We start from the raw sequence: 13274 nt of genomic DNA, 5'->3' as shown, positions 1-13274 counted from the left end.
TATAAAAATATTTATTTTATATATTTAATTTAGTTTTTTATAATTAATTTATAATTATTATTATAGAGTTATCTTTAATAGTATAACTAGTCTTAATTTATTTGCACTTTTTTAACTATTAGATATATGTACTTAATAGGCTTAGCTTTTTAAATTTAAGTTTAATATTAACTATATCTCTATAATAATAGTAATTTAATATCGATAGTAGTCTAGTATTAATTATATTTCTATAATAATAGTAATCTAGTATCGACGGTAGTCTAATATCAACTAAAGTCTTGAGGTAATTCCTATCTTACCTAGACTATAACTTAATAATAATAGAAGTCAAAGGCTAACTTCAGGTTAATAACCCTTGGAACGTGGTACGCTAACTAGTCTTAGACTTGACAACGAAGCCCCGGGTGTAACAGGTATCTCTACATATTCTATCGATATCGTATAGAAATTTAAGTTTATTATATTACTAATTATTAATATAAGAAACCTTGTTAACTGCGGCACTATATATTCCTTTTAGATATTAAAATAGAATTAAATCGAGCGGTTGAAATCGATAAATTAAATAAAAAGAAAAAAAAAGTAGTAAAATCTTATAATACTTGTAATACTGTACAAGTTCAATAGTAAAATAGGAATTATAATTGTCTATAAAAAGAAACCAATAAATATCTCGCTACCGGGAGACTATATAATAATTAAAATAATAAATCTAGCTATAAATAATTGCATCGTTTAAATAGCCTAATTTAAAGATTTCAATGATATAGTTATCTAGTAACTCAATATATATAAACTAATCACATAGAAAAACGCTGCCTAGAAAAATCAAGATAGGTAAAATTTTATCTCCAATAGCGTTAACGTATTCGATAGAGCTTACTAGTGTACAGAATAAAGCGTTAATAATATTATTATTTCACTTAGGATAGCGTATAAAAATCGTCTCTGTACAGCCCTAGTCTATACGGAAGCCCGTTTTATTAAAATTCCAGATATCCTTATTATATATACTATATATCTTAGTCTAAAGCTAAAAATAGTTATACCACTACATAATAAAAGCTTTATCTTTAGTATTCTAGCGATCCACATCAATTATATAGTATTTACCTTTTATATAACGATTCATCTACTTAAGAAACCTGTATAGCCAATTTTTTAAGACTTTTGGTAGTGCGGTAGTAAAATCTATATAATTCCACTATAGGATTATATCTATAGCCTTCCTAATCTATTAAACGCTTAAAAAAACGCCTATATTATTAAGTTAATTAATATAATTATATAAAGTACTATACTAAGCTAAATCAAGATACTAATTAAAATATTATCTAGTACTTTTACTAGCTCCGCTACCTATTCAACGATAAAGATATCTATAGAAGACCCCGTACTCACGCGCCAATTTCTTAATATTAACCTACTTTTTAACGCGTTTTTTTTTCATTATATATATATAGGGCCCTTTGAACAAGCTCTTTCTTAGCTTTATAGGTAGATTACATATTATATATAGTCTGAATAGCTTCAAAAATAATAAAGATATTAATAAAATAAGACGATTTCATTGAGCCGAGGATTTCATTGAGCCGTAGCCAACCCCCTACTGAAAGTGGGGGTCGGCGGTGAGACGGGTAGTAATGTATCTGGGCCTTGCGACAGTTAAAGAATTTAAAAAGGGCTGTTAGGAATGCGTATAATAAGGGATAAATTTAGACTGTAATTTATCAGTCTTACAGACATGTATAAGCGATACACGCATAGTAGTCCGCGTCTCCAAGATTCTTGTCGGTTACGAAGTGTCTGAAGATCCGTTTCGCTGAATCCCTCAAGACTCAAGTAAGGAATATGGTGAGCCAGGCTAAATCTGAATCCAACGGTGGACTTCGGATTTTCGGGTTCCAATTTGGTCCTGACCAAGCTTCTGGTACCTCCTTTACGAGAGATGTGAACTCCGTCAAATACAACGAAACTAGCAACGAGATTTCACTTCCTGCGAGCCCTCGAGGCTGCCCGGTGATTCTAGGAATTCTCGGTCAGAAAATCGGCGTTGAACAACTATGATCTCTAGGTATGTGTGGGTGAATCTTTGGGCTCTGTGCTAATTTATCTCTCCATTTGCTTGTTTCAATCCCTTGCCACCATTAATTTGATGCATGGATAGGATATCTTAGCAGGGTGGAGGTATCGGATTGATTTGTTCTATTCTGTACCTTTGGACAGCGGGGGATTGTAGAATTCAACTTCTGCTGCAGGCCTTCATTTTTCCTATTATATTCGTAGATGGGTCTTCCAACAAGCCTATGATTATCTAACTTTTGCCAACCAATCTATTTCCGAAGTAACACAGAATGTTATGTGGAGGTAGTCATTCTCTCTCTCTCTCTCTCTCGGTATGTGCCGACTGTCTTTTCTGTAAGATCGTACTTAGTCTTCAAACATACCAGCTCTCGAGGGTTGAATACAAAGATAGACTCCTCTTCTTCCTCGTGCAAATCGCATGACCCACGGGGTTTCCACTTGTTCATCCTATTTTAACTGTCTAGCCCGAAAGGATTCTTACGAGACAAGCTCCAAGGGAATGAGTCTCTTGGCGATAGGGGTAAAACTGGTAAGTCGCGAAATGTGCATACGCCCTGTGGACGGTCCCACGCAGAATGCAAGATACCTGCGCATTTTCTATTGCATTGAGAACCGAAGCCCATCTTTACAGCATGCGTTAAAATTTTGTTAAGGTTCAACGATGAAGCTTGGTTTGTCAGGGTGGATCTCATGCGGCGAATTTGTGCATGCTTGAGGTTGAAAAGTCCACCAATCCAATTTCTTGGGGTGTGCTAGAAGGGAAGAAAAGCCGGTAGCAATTTAAGGACGGAGTTCGGTCGGCGAGAAGGAATAAAGCTGTCCCCACAAAGGCTCAAACATCGAGTTCTCCCCTGTCTCGGAGCTTTCGGGAGTTGAGATTCAGACAATCTAACGCTTCCTTCAATAATTTGCCAAGCTAAGGTAATATCTCCTAAAATTTGCTAAAATTGCAATAGAAATCATGACTAGGAGGGGCTGGGCCTGCTCTCTTTTGGATTAATTGGGTTGATATTCGCTCTAATTAAGAAGAAGTGGCCGAGAAATAAAAATTGGAGAAGGAGCTGGGCCCACTAGCTCTAAAGAAGCTTCTTTAACAGCCGGACAAATTACTTAACGCCCTTAGCCATTTCACATATAGTTATCTAGGTTCTGAGGAACCCCCACCGGTGTCTCCACTAGGAGGTCCTGATCGATCTCAATCAATAGGGCATGATGGAACACGCGTAAGACATGCTTCCCTATAAAAATAGGGTACCCTCGCGCCCTCTAGTTCCTCCATCAATAGCAAACTTAGATTCGCCGATCTTTTTTCCTCGTAGCAAGCATGGTGAAATCACTTTTGGTGTCCTCTCTCTTTGCCGCGTCGGCCCTGGCCGCGAGCCGTATGACAGCTCCTGCCGGTGCGATCGTTGTAGCCAAGTCTGGGGGTGATTATGCCACGGTAAGCATGTGGAAAACGCAGATTGAATACCTTTGTGTATGCTCTGACGGACTGTTATGAATAGCTTGGTGCCGCCGTGAATGCCCTGAGCACCACCGAGACCGCGACGCAGACCATCTTCATTGAGGAGGGTACCTACGACGAACAGGTGTACATCCCATCGTTGACTGGGAAGCTGATTATCTACGGTCAGACGGAGGAGTATGCAATGATTCTGTACTGGGCAGCAAATGACTGTGCCAACTAATAGTGTATTTACAGCGACACCACCTACACGGGCAACCTTGTCAACATCACTCATAACATCAGGCTAGCTGACGTCGCTAACGATGACGAAACCGGTCAGAGCTCCATCATGCACTCTAGCCTATGTTCTGGTTCACTGTACTTACAGTACATATAGCAACTATTCGCAACCACTCCCCCAACTCGTCCATCTACAACCTCAACATTATCAACTCATGCGGTCAAGTCTGCCACCAGGCCTTGGCCGTGAGCGCCTACGGCAATGGCCAGGGATACTACGGATGCCAGTTCACCGGATACCAGGGTAAGCAACCGAAAACAACAGAGGAGCAAAGAGCTCTGTAGTACTGACTTGCCATCAAATAGATACACTTCTCGCTCAGAGTGGAAATCAAATCTACGCCCACACCCTCATCGAGGGTGCTGTGTAAGCTCCTCTGTATTCTTCCGCCCCATCGCAGGAAAATTGCTCACGCCCATTTGCCAATTCAGTGACTTCATTTTCGGCCAGCACGCCCGTGCCTGGTTCCATGATTGCGACATCCGTGTGCTGAAGGGCCCCAGCTCCGGCTACATCACCGCCAACGGCCGCTCCTCCGAAACTGACTCGTCCTACTACGTGATTCACAAGTCCTCCGTCGCCGCCGCTGATGGCAATGATGTCCCCTCGGGTACCTATTACCTCGGTATGTTCTACTATGTTCTATACTTCTATCGAAGCCGTACTTCCACGCTTCATGTTTGTTGACCGTCTATGTCACAGGCCGCCCCTGGTCCCAGTACGCCCGCGTTCTCTTCCAGGAGACTTCCATGACCGATGTGGTCAACCCTGCCGGCTGGTCTGAATGGTCCACTACCAAGGCTAACACTGAGAATGTTACCTTCGCTGAGTATGGTAACACTGGTGCTGGCGCAAAGGGTACGCGTGCTAGTTTCGCTGAAAAGTTTAGCGAGCCGGTTTCTATCTCAACCATTTTGGGCTCGGATTGGACACAGTGGGTTAATACTAGCTATGTCAACTAAGAATCTCCAGTACTTCAAGAAGGCGAGGATATTAGGATCATATTGGCCGTTCTTGCTGGCCGATTTCATATAGTAAGTAGTGTTTGATGTAGATATGTAAATAATACTTTTCGTTTGAATGACTTGCTGTAGTCAACATTGTTGGATTAGCTTTGATGTCATTATACTCTTCTCTTTATCCCGAGACGTACTGGCTATGGATAATTGGATATCCCAAGTAAATCAGGACAAGCTTAGAGGCCATCGAGTCATGATTCTTGAACGAAGAAGATGTTGAGATATCCATACTATGTAACTACGTGCGTGTTCGGAATATTGCCCTTGATTCAGCTCTCCTAGTATTTGACCCTAGTAAGACCCAGTCACAACTGACAGCCGACCACCATCAGTGACATGAACAGAGCCATTCGTAAAACTACCCGCCCGACTAGCAAGGTACAGAATTGCACCCGCCATCTCCTCATCACCACCGAACCGCCTGGCCGGGATGAACCTCGGATCATCGAAAGTCTCCTCTTCCGGTTTGCGGTCTTGGGTCAGGACGGAAGCCAGTTGGGACGGATAGACTACAAATAATTCCTTATCAGCCCCCTAAACTGAACAATAATTGTTATACCGGCAAGGTACACATACCTCCCGGCGCGAGAGCATTCACCCGAATCCCAAACCGAGCCAACTGGGTGCTAGCGTGTTTAGCCACCTGCATGATGGCTGCCTTACTGGCCAAATACGGGGGCGACGATGAATGATGCCGACTGAAGGCTGAGATACTGCTAGTGAAGATAACCTGGCTCTGGATCGACGGGACGCCGCTGCCCTCTGTGATGGGCTTTCCAAAGCCGCCTTGCAGCGCGTTCCTGTTGCCGGCGTCGAGAAGCTCGAGGAATGCCGTCATAGTGAGAAAGGCCGCCGTGATATTGAGATGTAGGGTGTCGTTCATCTCATCCATAGAGAAATCGGTGAATAGGGTCTGGCGCAGCTCTGAAAGAGAGGCGGTTGGGTTGTAGCGTGCTAGAGGCCCGATGCTGCCGGAATTGGCGACGACGAGGTTCACATAACCTACCTCGGCCGTGATGCGGTCTACGGCAGATTGCAGATCTTCTTTCGATGTCACATCGCACTGCTGTGAAATCAGGCTGGGGTGCTCCTCGGCTGCCTTCTGCAGCACCTCCAGACGCCGGCCTAGGATATACACTTTTCGTGCTCCGTTAAATGCGAGGGCTCGTGCCATGGTTAAGCCAATGCCTGTATGTCGTGGCTATGGGTTAAGCAATGGCCACTCTGTGACGGTTCTCATTAACAATACTGACCACTGCCTCCGCCAGTAATGACGGCCACCAAACCATCGACACGGAAAATGGTGCTTGAGTCAATCGATGATGTCATTGCTTCACGCGGAGAAGTCTTCGAGTTGTTCTAAGAGGTGATGTGGTGAGGGGCAAAGACCAAGATGCCAGTCGATGAGAGAAGTCACTAATATCGGGGTCTTATTAAAGCTTTTATGTCGTCATGTACCACATCAGAAAAGTGAGTACGGGGTCATGATTGGTAAGCAACTCTTTGCGTAGTAGCTTAGGCTTCTAACCTCATAGAGTCTCTTTAACTGTGTGGCGAGCAGATTAGTTGGAAATGTACATGCGATAGAATTCGGGGACTATCGGAAAACAAGGCCAATTTCTTGGTTTTGAAAGTATTTCTTTACCATATCGTTGGACAATATTAGATGTATTAAGATACAGCCGAACATGTCCAATAATCCACTAAACCCCGCAGCATCCTATCACATGGATATCCATTCTTACTGCAATACCTGGTATAGTATAGCTTGGCGGCCATATTCCCGACGGTGGCCGACAATGCTTAGCGTAGGTTACTAAGCTTACAGTGATATGTCCACATAAGCAAGGAGTTTCCCAGCTTACTCTAAGTCTAGCGATAAGAGGTCTAAGAACGACGGAAACACGTTCCTAAGAGGTAAACAGTAGTCGGGTACCTGGATTAGGGGCTCACAAGTAGCAGGCTAACAGCTTGAAGGTTCATACTAGACTGAACTTACGTTATAGATGTGAAGGCCTTGGTTCTCCCACAAAGCTTACACGCAGAAAAGCACTTCACTAGATCCCATTGACTTGGCGTAAGCTCTTAGATGGAGCACTTTAACTTCTTCTGTGTGGGGTGTTCAATTATAGTGGCCAAAGATATGCTAGGTTAGGAACTTCATGTATATCGATTCGCTTTGAATAGACATATATCTACAAAGGACCAGATTACCTGGGTAGATAAAGCACTCTGGCCACCTTTTGAGGTGCAGAGCGCTGGGGTTCATGCGAATAAGAACGGTTAAACAGCTATTAGTGATGATACCATAGCTTATAGAAGAGCGTCGGAATACATAGATCACATATATAACCATTGAACTCTAGTACTATGCCCCAGGCACTAATTATGGTTATGCCTGCTCTGCTCCATCCTTGTTCATGTCGGATGTGTCTCGCACCGAAGCATGCTTAAGTTCGATGTTTTCACTTCACTGTCTATCAGCAGAGAAAGGTGGGCCCATGCGGGGTAAGACTTGCCAGAAAACAACGCTAAAGGCGTCCAAACAGCAACCCTGGTACCAATGTGGCATGTTCGGTTCCGGCAGCTTCCATGACTAACGATTATAAAGCATTGGGGATGCTTTTGGACTGTTGGAGCATTTTCCCAAAGAGGAAGGTCCCTGTATATCTTCAGTCTAGCCCTGTGGAAATGCAAGTTGTCAGCCTTGGCTGGTTCTCAACAATGTAACGTCAGGACAGGCGGATTTGTCAATGGCGAGTGTCGATATACCCATACTACTACCCGTACAACACCGGCTGGGACATAATTGCTTCAGTTTTTGTATCCAATGTAAGAGATGTATATGCAGTATATGAGTCCACTCGTAAAGTTCAAATTTGTGAATCTAAAACAGCTGGAAAGGGACGAGATGCATTTCAGGGGCACTGCGTACAAGAGAATCATCAGTGCAGGGAGATTAAATCTTAGCTCCATTTCGGCTAACTCCGCCATTCTCCAGAAAATCTATAATACATGCCCCACATGGGTCGAGGTTGTCCTAGCTATAAAGCTGCTCATTTACCTTCAACATAACTAAAACAAATCTACCTATCCTGTTAGAACAGTGTACTTGCATAGTCAAAATGAAGTTCTTCCAGGTAAGCCCCAAACCTCATGATTCCTTCTGTGCTTGAGCTTAACAGATCGTCGACAGTCCTTGGCCGTCCTCCCGGCCCTCGCCATGGTGACAATGGCTACGCCGCTTGTGTCCTACTCGCACTATCTTTACGAGAATTGTGACGGTCTCATCACATCTGCCAATCTCGCGCCATCCTATTGCGTTGGTGTGGAAAATTTTCCGATCAAGTCTTTCACGGCGTATGTATCTTCTGGCGCCTGTGACGATTCCAAATCTCCGGTCTTGAATATCTACTCCGGAACGAATTGCGAGTCTGGTTTGGTTCAAACCGTGAGCGTGAATAGCGAGAATCAGTGCTTCGCCGCGGATACTACAGTTCAGAGCTTGGAGGTTCAGTGTGTTTGATATAAATATGCATGATGTATGTATTTATGATATTGATGATAAGGGTACTGGAATCTGGGGTGTGTGCCTACTTGGAGATGAATTCCCAAGGAAATCAATATGAACCTCTGGAGGAACGGTATAAATTATACATCGCCAATTGTATAAAGTTCAAGATAGCGACAGGACATGCTATGTATGCTAAACAACATACAAGGCAAATAGAATCAAAAAATTCAACCGGCCGGTATCTCAAACCTCTCTTCCCATCCAACGTCAATCTGATATCAAGTTGCGAAATAAGTGAGCCAAAAGTCGACCAGCTACCCACCAATCTCACACCCTTTCTGAACGCAGCTGCCTGATAGTCAAATTATTTAGCTTTTCCACTGTCCAGCATTCTCCACCCCTCTCGCAACCCTGTTTGCTCCGTCTTCGACTCCCGTTCCAATACTTCCCAGTCCATCGCCCAACGGTTTCCCGGCACTTCCTGTAGCACCCGTGATGGTATCGCCGATTCCTCGAGTAGCGGCGCCTGTGACCCCGCCAACGGTGCGAGAGACGCCTCCGACCGTGTTCCCAAGCGTCGAAGTCACGAATTTGGCGGCGCCAGTGACGCCGCTGTCTTGAGAGGAGGAGAAAGTGTTGTTCGGCATGATGCAGGTGTTTCTTGGTCTGCGCTTTTCTTCGTCCGCCTAAGAGTGGTCTTTAAGGCACAGGAAAATAAGAGGTTATGAATATGAATGTGGATATGGATATTGTTTGCTTGTTTGAACGTGGCTCTGGCTGATCCATGGATTCGGGCGCGCTTGATCCTTCTTATCTTATCATGGATCTCAGATGATGTCATCGTCCAGGGCCCCTGACGTTGGTGGCGGGCCTTCTATTATTCGACGATGAAACATGTCAACAGGGAGTTACGGAGGGCTTTCACCACACTATTTCCAGCATGTGAGACCCAGACTCTATATCCGAGTTGTTTTTTTGGCGGAGTTGCGGACCACCATGCTCATGTTCATGTCTTGCCAGCAGGTACTAAACCCACTTGTTGCTTCCATACTTCCAATGAACCATCGAAGAGGGTATATATGAGTACAATAAACCCAACAGTACCTCGTATCTACCATTGGTTACAGTTTGCCATACCTATCCCAACAACCCACATCAACATGTACCACCAACGACCCGGCAGAACCCGGACACCGTTATTCGGCACCCATGCAAGAGTCTGGTTGCGCGAATGAATGTTCAACGCCTTAGTGGAATTGATACTATCGAATTGCCCCGAAAAGGTAACGGCAAATTCGATATGTAGATTATCCTGGCGACCTTCATAGTATTTATAGTCGGATGAGGTGTTAACCGAACCAACAAACCTGAGCTCCAGGGTAGTGTTCGTCACGGTCCCATTCAACATCGTTGTAGGGGGCCAGCCCATGTGTAAGCCGTCCGAATCACAAGTACGCCCAGGGAGACGCACCGCGCCCTCACCCACACCGAATGCCGGTTTGGGGTCGGAAGCAGTAGTAGCATTGAAACGCACGGCGGCTGAAGCAGTTGAATCCGAGGAGACATTCATGATCATCACGTCCGAGGCACCGAATGTATGAGCCTCCAAGTCCGTCCAACCTCTAGTCGTGACAGCCTGAAAGAGATCCGGATCCCCAGGACAAACACTATCCTCTGTCAACTTGATAGGTTTATAGGAGGTGTGGATCTCGCTGACTGGCGCGTCAGATTCCCAAGCCTTGAATCCAACGATGAACGGGTTGAGGGGTCCGGTAGGATAAGGCGGTTGGGGTCCAACCCAGGCGTATCCTAGGAGCCGAAGCTCCCCGTTTGCGCCAGGACATCGCGATCCACCCGTAATGTTGTACGAAAGCTGTCCTTCTCCCTGGAAGTAAGAGCCGTCGTATTCTGTTGGGCTGGCGTCTGTTTTTCTACTGCCTTGGGATGTCCAGTTCCAGGCATTTCCGGGGACAAGGTATACCGTGCTCAGAAGGTTGTTTGTATTTTCACATTTTGGTGAACCTGAACCGCCGCCGCTTCCACCACTGCTGTCATCGCCGCTGTCGCTGTCGCTGTCAGAATCACCTCCCCCGCCTCGTCTGGCTAGTGCGTTGCCGCTGAAGATAGCGAGAAGAAGCAGGAGCTGGGTGAGAAAGGCCTGCGGCACCATTAGGACGGGGCTATGCTATATGTATTGCAGGGTAGGGTAGAAAATACGGAGCAAAAGTAGAAAAAGGTTGGTCGCGACAGATATGGGTTGAATCGTAGATCACGAAGTTATAAATAGGCGTGTGCATAGACTGCCAAGTGCCCGACCTCGTATTGCTTGGGTCAGGCTGCAAGACCACATTATCCATTGGCGGATCGTTGTTGCTGAAGCAAATGAGGGCTTGGACCTATATTAAGCGTCCTTGGCAAAGGAAGACTTAGTGATAGTTGGTTATGGGAGTTAATGATCAGCCACTTCTCAGACGAAATGAGTTAGGGCGTCTTGGAATAGTCACATTGGGCTTTAGTGTCATGTCAGATACCGAGATTCTATTCAGTAATATCATCTTGGCTCTTCTACCTGCGCATAGTCAGCCTCACTTCCCACGATGAGGCTATGATAGCAAAACACTAGAAGGGTGACTGTATACGAGCCTTAGCGCATTTTCGGCGTTTTTATAAGGAGAGTCACCCAATATAATGCCCTATCACCGACAAAATGTCACAAGACCAACCCAAAAAACAGATGCAATAGTTTGTCTATTATCATGTTGACATTAAATGACTATAGCTTACCCTGCACATTCTCCCTTAAGATCTGCTGATTAAACAAGCCCAACAGTACATCCGGCGCATCGAGTTTATTCATGAAAACTTCTACCATCCGCAAACCCTTGCCGTTGGCCAGCTGGGAATCGTTCAACACAGAATCCAAATCTGCCCAGGTCCGGACCTTCCATGTCAGTGCCTTATACTCTCCCTCCTGATCCGCGCCGAAAAGCTCTGGTGCTTTGAGATATCGCCATGGAGCGACATCGTTATATGCCTGGTTGCGGCCATGAATGCACCGCTCGATGGTGTATCCGTCATTATTGATCAAGAAGATAATGACATTGAGTCTTTGGTGGATGATAGTACTGAGCTCTTGAACTGTCATTTGGAAGCTGCCATCGCCAATAAATAAGATTGTACGGGGGTTAGATAGACCGTGGTACTCGCTGCAGGAGACTAGATCCCGCTGCGCATGGCTTGCTCCTAGCGCGGCTGGAAGCATGTACCCAATAGATAGCCAGGTGGCCGGCTTGAACAGACGGGCATGCGGGGGTAGTATGAACTCATTAACGCCATAGCCCGGGGTTCCAGTTTCACCAAGGACAATGTCTCCAGTACGCAAAAAAGGGGAGAGTCGTTTCCAGAAACCCCCTGTCTGTGTGACTAGGTCGGTAGGAGACACTTCGGAGAGTATCCTGAGTGATGGGTGGACAAGGTTATGCTTATGCGTCGGTAACTTGGACATATCGAGTCGCTGTATGAGCTGCTGAATAAAATACCGGACGGGGAGATCGCGGAAGACATCTTTGTTAACCTGGATCGAGTTCGGACTAAACAGGATAGCTGCATCGTCTGCTGGCTTTAAAAAAGAATTGTAGGTGTTGGTGTTGCTGAAGTGTGGCCCGAAAACCAGAACTAAATCACAAGAGTCCAGAAAGGCTTTATGAGGTAGCGTACATACTCCGTAGACGTTTGGTAGCGTTTCATCAATTAAACCCTTGCCAAAGCCAGATGTGAATGTTGGCCAGCCTATCGTCCGCACAAGGTGATCTACTCCGTGGAGCATGCCGAACGCTCTTGTCTCTCCATCAACCAGAATCATCGGCTTCTTGCTGCTGTATATTCTGTTGAGGACAGAATTAAGAGCTGCTTCCTCCACTTGTGGCTGGCGCACAGCGGGCGGAATCTGGATCTTCGACGACAAGCCCGCCACAGGGACAAGCACCGGCACCATGTCAACAGGAATAGCGATACGAACAGGTCGACTGAGCAACAAACATTGTAGCAAGGTCCGGTCAATCTCGGAAGGCGCCGTACGATGATCGTTCAGGTTGACCTGTGCTACAGTGACATGTTCCTGTATGGCGTCAAATCGCTGATAGTCACCGTCATTGAAGGTGTGATGGATCAATGCGCGCGACTCCTGCGAGGCGCGCATGGGTGTCCCAACAATATGCACAACCGGGGCTCTCTCTGCGTAGGCTCCTGCAATGGCATTAATGGCAGATAGCTCACCAACGCCAAAGGTGGTCACCACCGCACCAATTGCTAAACAGTCAACCTCTGTCGACGCAGGAAGAAACTGAGTAGGGAGTACCTTTGATCCGAGAGTACCCATCTGCAGCATATCCCGCATTCAACTCGTTGCAGTTTCCCACCCATTTGAGTCCCGAAGGTACAACATGATCCAGAAGTGTCAAGTTGTAGTCACCGGGTACTCCAAAGATGGAGTCCACGCCCAATTGGCGCAGACGCCTGAAAAGATACTGGGCGAGGGGTAGAGCTTCCCCTTCCATATTTGATCAGACTGTCACTTATCGTAAGTGACTTACGTTGCTCTCTCCTGTATTTTAGGCTTCATTTTTATTTATATATGGCAGAAGGAGAATTCAATCGTCCTATACATCGATCGTAACCTAGGTATAGCTACAGCTATTGCCGATATCCGAAAAGATACATTTCGGCGATAGGAAAATATGGCGATCGGAGTGCCTAACGCCGAAAGCCGATGGCCTCGGAGGCCTGTTCGATATAGACGTGTAGACATTATTGATGAGAGTCAAATGTTGATCTCCAGACTCCAATACATAAATAAGGAAGCTAGAACGATGATGAGGAACAATCCAAGCAGCAACAAACACTGTG

General features: G+C 45.6%; 6 protein-coding genes across 6 annotated transcripts; 2 read left to right on the top strand and 4 right to left on the bottom strand.

Annotated features, from left to right (window-relative positions):
* Nucleotides 1-3062: 3062 nt before the first annotated feature.
* Nucleotides 3063-4798, top strand: BDV37DRAFT_293684 (pectin lyase fold/virulence factor; the record flags this gene model as incomplete). Its single annotated transcript, XM_032089474.1, has 7 exons — nucleotides 3063-3529; nucleotides 3594-3730; nucleotides 3791-3870; nucleotides 3933-4079; nucleotides 4142-4202; nucleotides 4268-4461; nucleotides 4539-4798. Exons 1-7 carry the CDS (start codon nucleotides 3413-3415, stop codon nucleotides 4796-4798), a joined length of 996 nt encoding a protein of 331 aa, XP_031942115.1. The 5' UTR covers nucleotides 3063-3412.
* Nucleotides 4799-5207: 409 nt separating this feature from the next.
* On the bottom strand, nucleotides 5208-6445 carry BDV37DRAFT_106545 (SDR family NAD(P)-dependent oxidoreductase). The gene is made up of 2 exons (XM_032078269.1): nucleotides 6109-6445; nucleotides 5208-6043 (listed from the first exon to the last, which is right to left on the bottom strand). The coding sequence occupies exons 1-2, from the start codon at nucleotides 6182-6184 to the stop codon at nucleotides 5409-5411; spliced, it is 711 nt and encodes a 236-aa protein (XP_031942114.1). The 5' UTR covers nucleotides 6185-6445; the 3' UTR covers nucleotides 5208-5408.
* Nucleotides 6446-7753: 1308 nt separating this feature from the next.
* BDV37DRAFT_246970 (uncharacterized protein) lies at nucleotides 7754-9136 on the top strand. The gene is made up of 2 exons (XM_032081822.1): nucleotides 7754-8359; nucleotides 8453-9136. The coding sequence occupies exons 1-2, from the start codon at nucleotides 8079-8081 to the stop codon at nucleotides 8460-8462; spliced, it is 291 nt and encodes a 96-aa protein (XP_031942112.1). The 5' UTR covers nucleotides 7754-8078; the 3' UTR covers nucleotides 8463-9136.
* On the bottom strand, nucleotides 8684-9016 carry BDV37DRAFT_282587 (uncharacterized protein; the record flags this gene model as incomplete). Its single annotated transcript, XM_032087082.1, has 2 exons — nucleotides 8684-8721; nucleotides 8815-9016. The coding sequence occupies 2 exons, from the start codon at nucleotides 9014-9016 to the stop codon at nucleotides 8684-8686; spliced, it is 240 nt and encodes a 79-aa protein (XP_031942113.1).
* Nucleotides 9137-9304: 168 nt separating the features above from the next.
* Nucleotides 9305-10675, bottom strand: BDV37DRAFT_293682 (uncharacterized protein). Its single transcript, XM_032089473.1, has one exon. The coding sequence runs from the start codon at nucleotides 10537-10539 to the stop codon at nucleotides 9481-9483; it is 1059 nt and encodes a 352-aa protein (XP_031942111.1). The 5' UTR covers nucleotides 10540-10675; the 3' UTR covers nucleotides 9305-9480.
* Nucleotides 10676-11056: 381 nt separating this feature from the next.
* On the bottom strand, nucleotides 11057-12925 carry BDV37DRAFT_293678 (alpha-keto acid decarboxylase family protein; the record flags this gene model as incomplete). Its single annotated transcript, XM_032089472.1, has 2 exons — nucleotides 11057-12677; nucleotides 12727-12925. 2 exons carry the CDS (start codon nucleotides 12923-12925, stop codon nucleotides 11143-11145), a joined length of 1734 nt encoding a protein of 577 aa, XP_031942110.1. The 3' UTR covers nucleotides 11057-11142.
* Nucleotides 12926-13274: the final 349 nt, after the last annotated feature.

The sequence above is a fragment of the Aspergillus pseudonomiae genome, assembly GCF_009193645.1.
Source record: "Aspergillus pseudonomiae strain CBS 119388 unplaced genomic scaffold BDV37scaffold_28, whole genome shotgun sequence".
Classification (NCBI taxonomy): domain Eukaryota; kingdom Fungi; phylum Ascomycota; class Eurotiomycetes; order Eurotiales; family Aspergillaceae; genus Aspergillus; species Aspergillus pseudonomiae.
The sequence above is the reverse complement of the archived record's forward strand: the minus strand, read 5'-3'. Positions and strand labels throughout refer to the sequence as shown.

Coding starts and splice junctions, on each gene's coding strand:
- BDV37DRAFT_106545 (XM_032078269.1), bottom strand. CDS start 6,184: ATGACATCATCGATTGACTCAAGCACCATTTTCCGTGTCGATGGTTTG. Junction 6,044..6,108: donor CATTACTGGCGGAGGCAGTG/GTCAGTATTGTT, acceptor CACGACATACAG/GCATTGGCTTAACCATGGCA.
- BDV37DRAFT_293682 (XM_032089473.1), bottom strand. CDS start 10,539: ATGGTGCCGCAGGCCTTTCTCACCCAGCTCCTGCTTCTTCTCGCTATC.
- BDV37DRAFT_246970 (XM_032081822.1), top strand. CDS start 8,079: ATGGTGACAATGGCTACGCCGCTTGTGTCCTACTCGCACTATCTTTAC.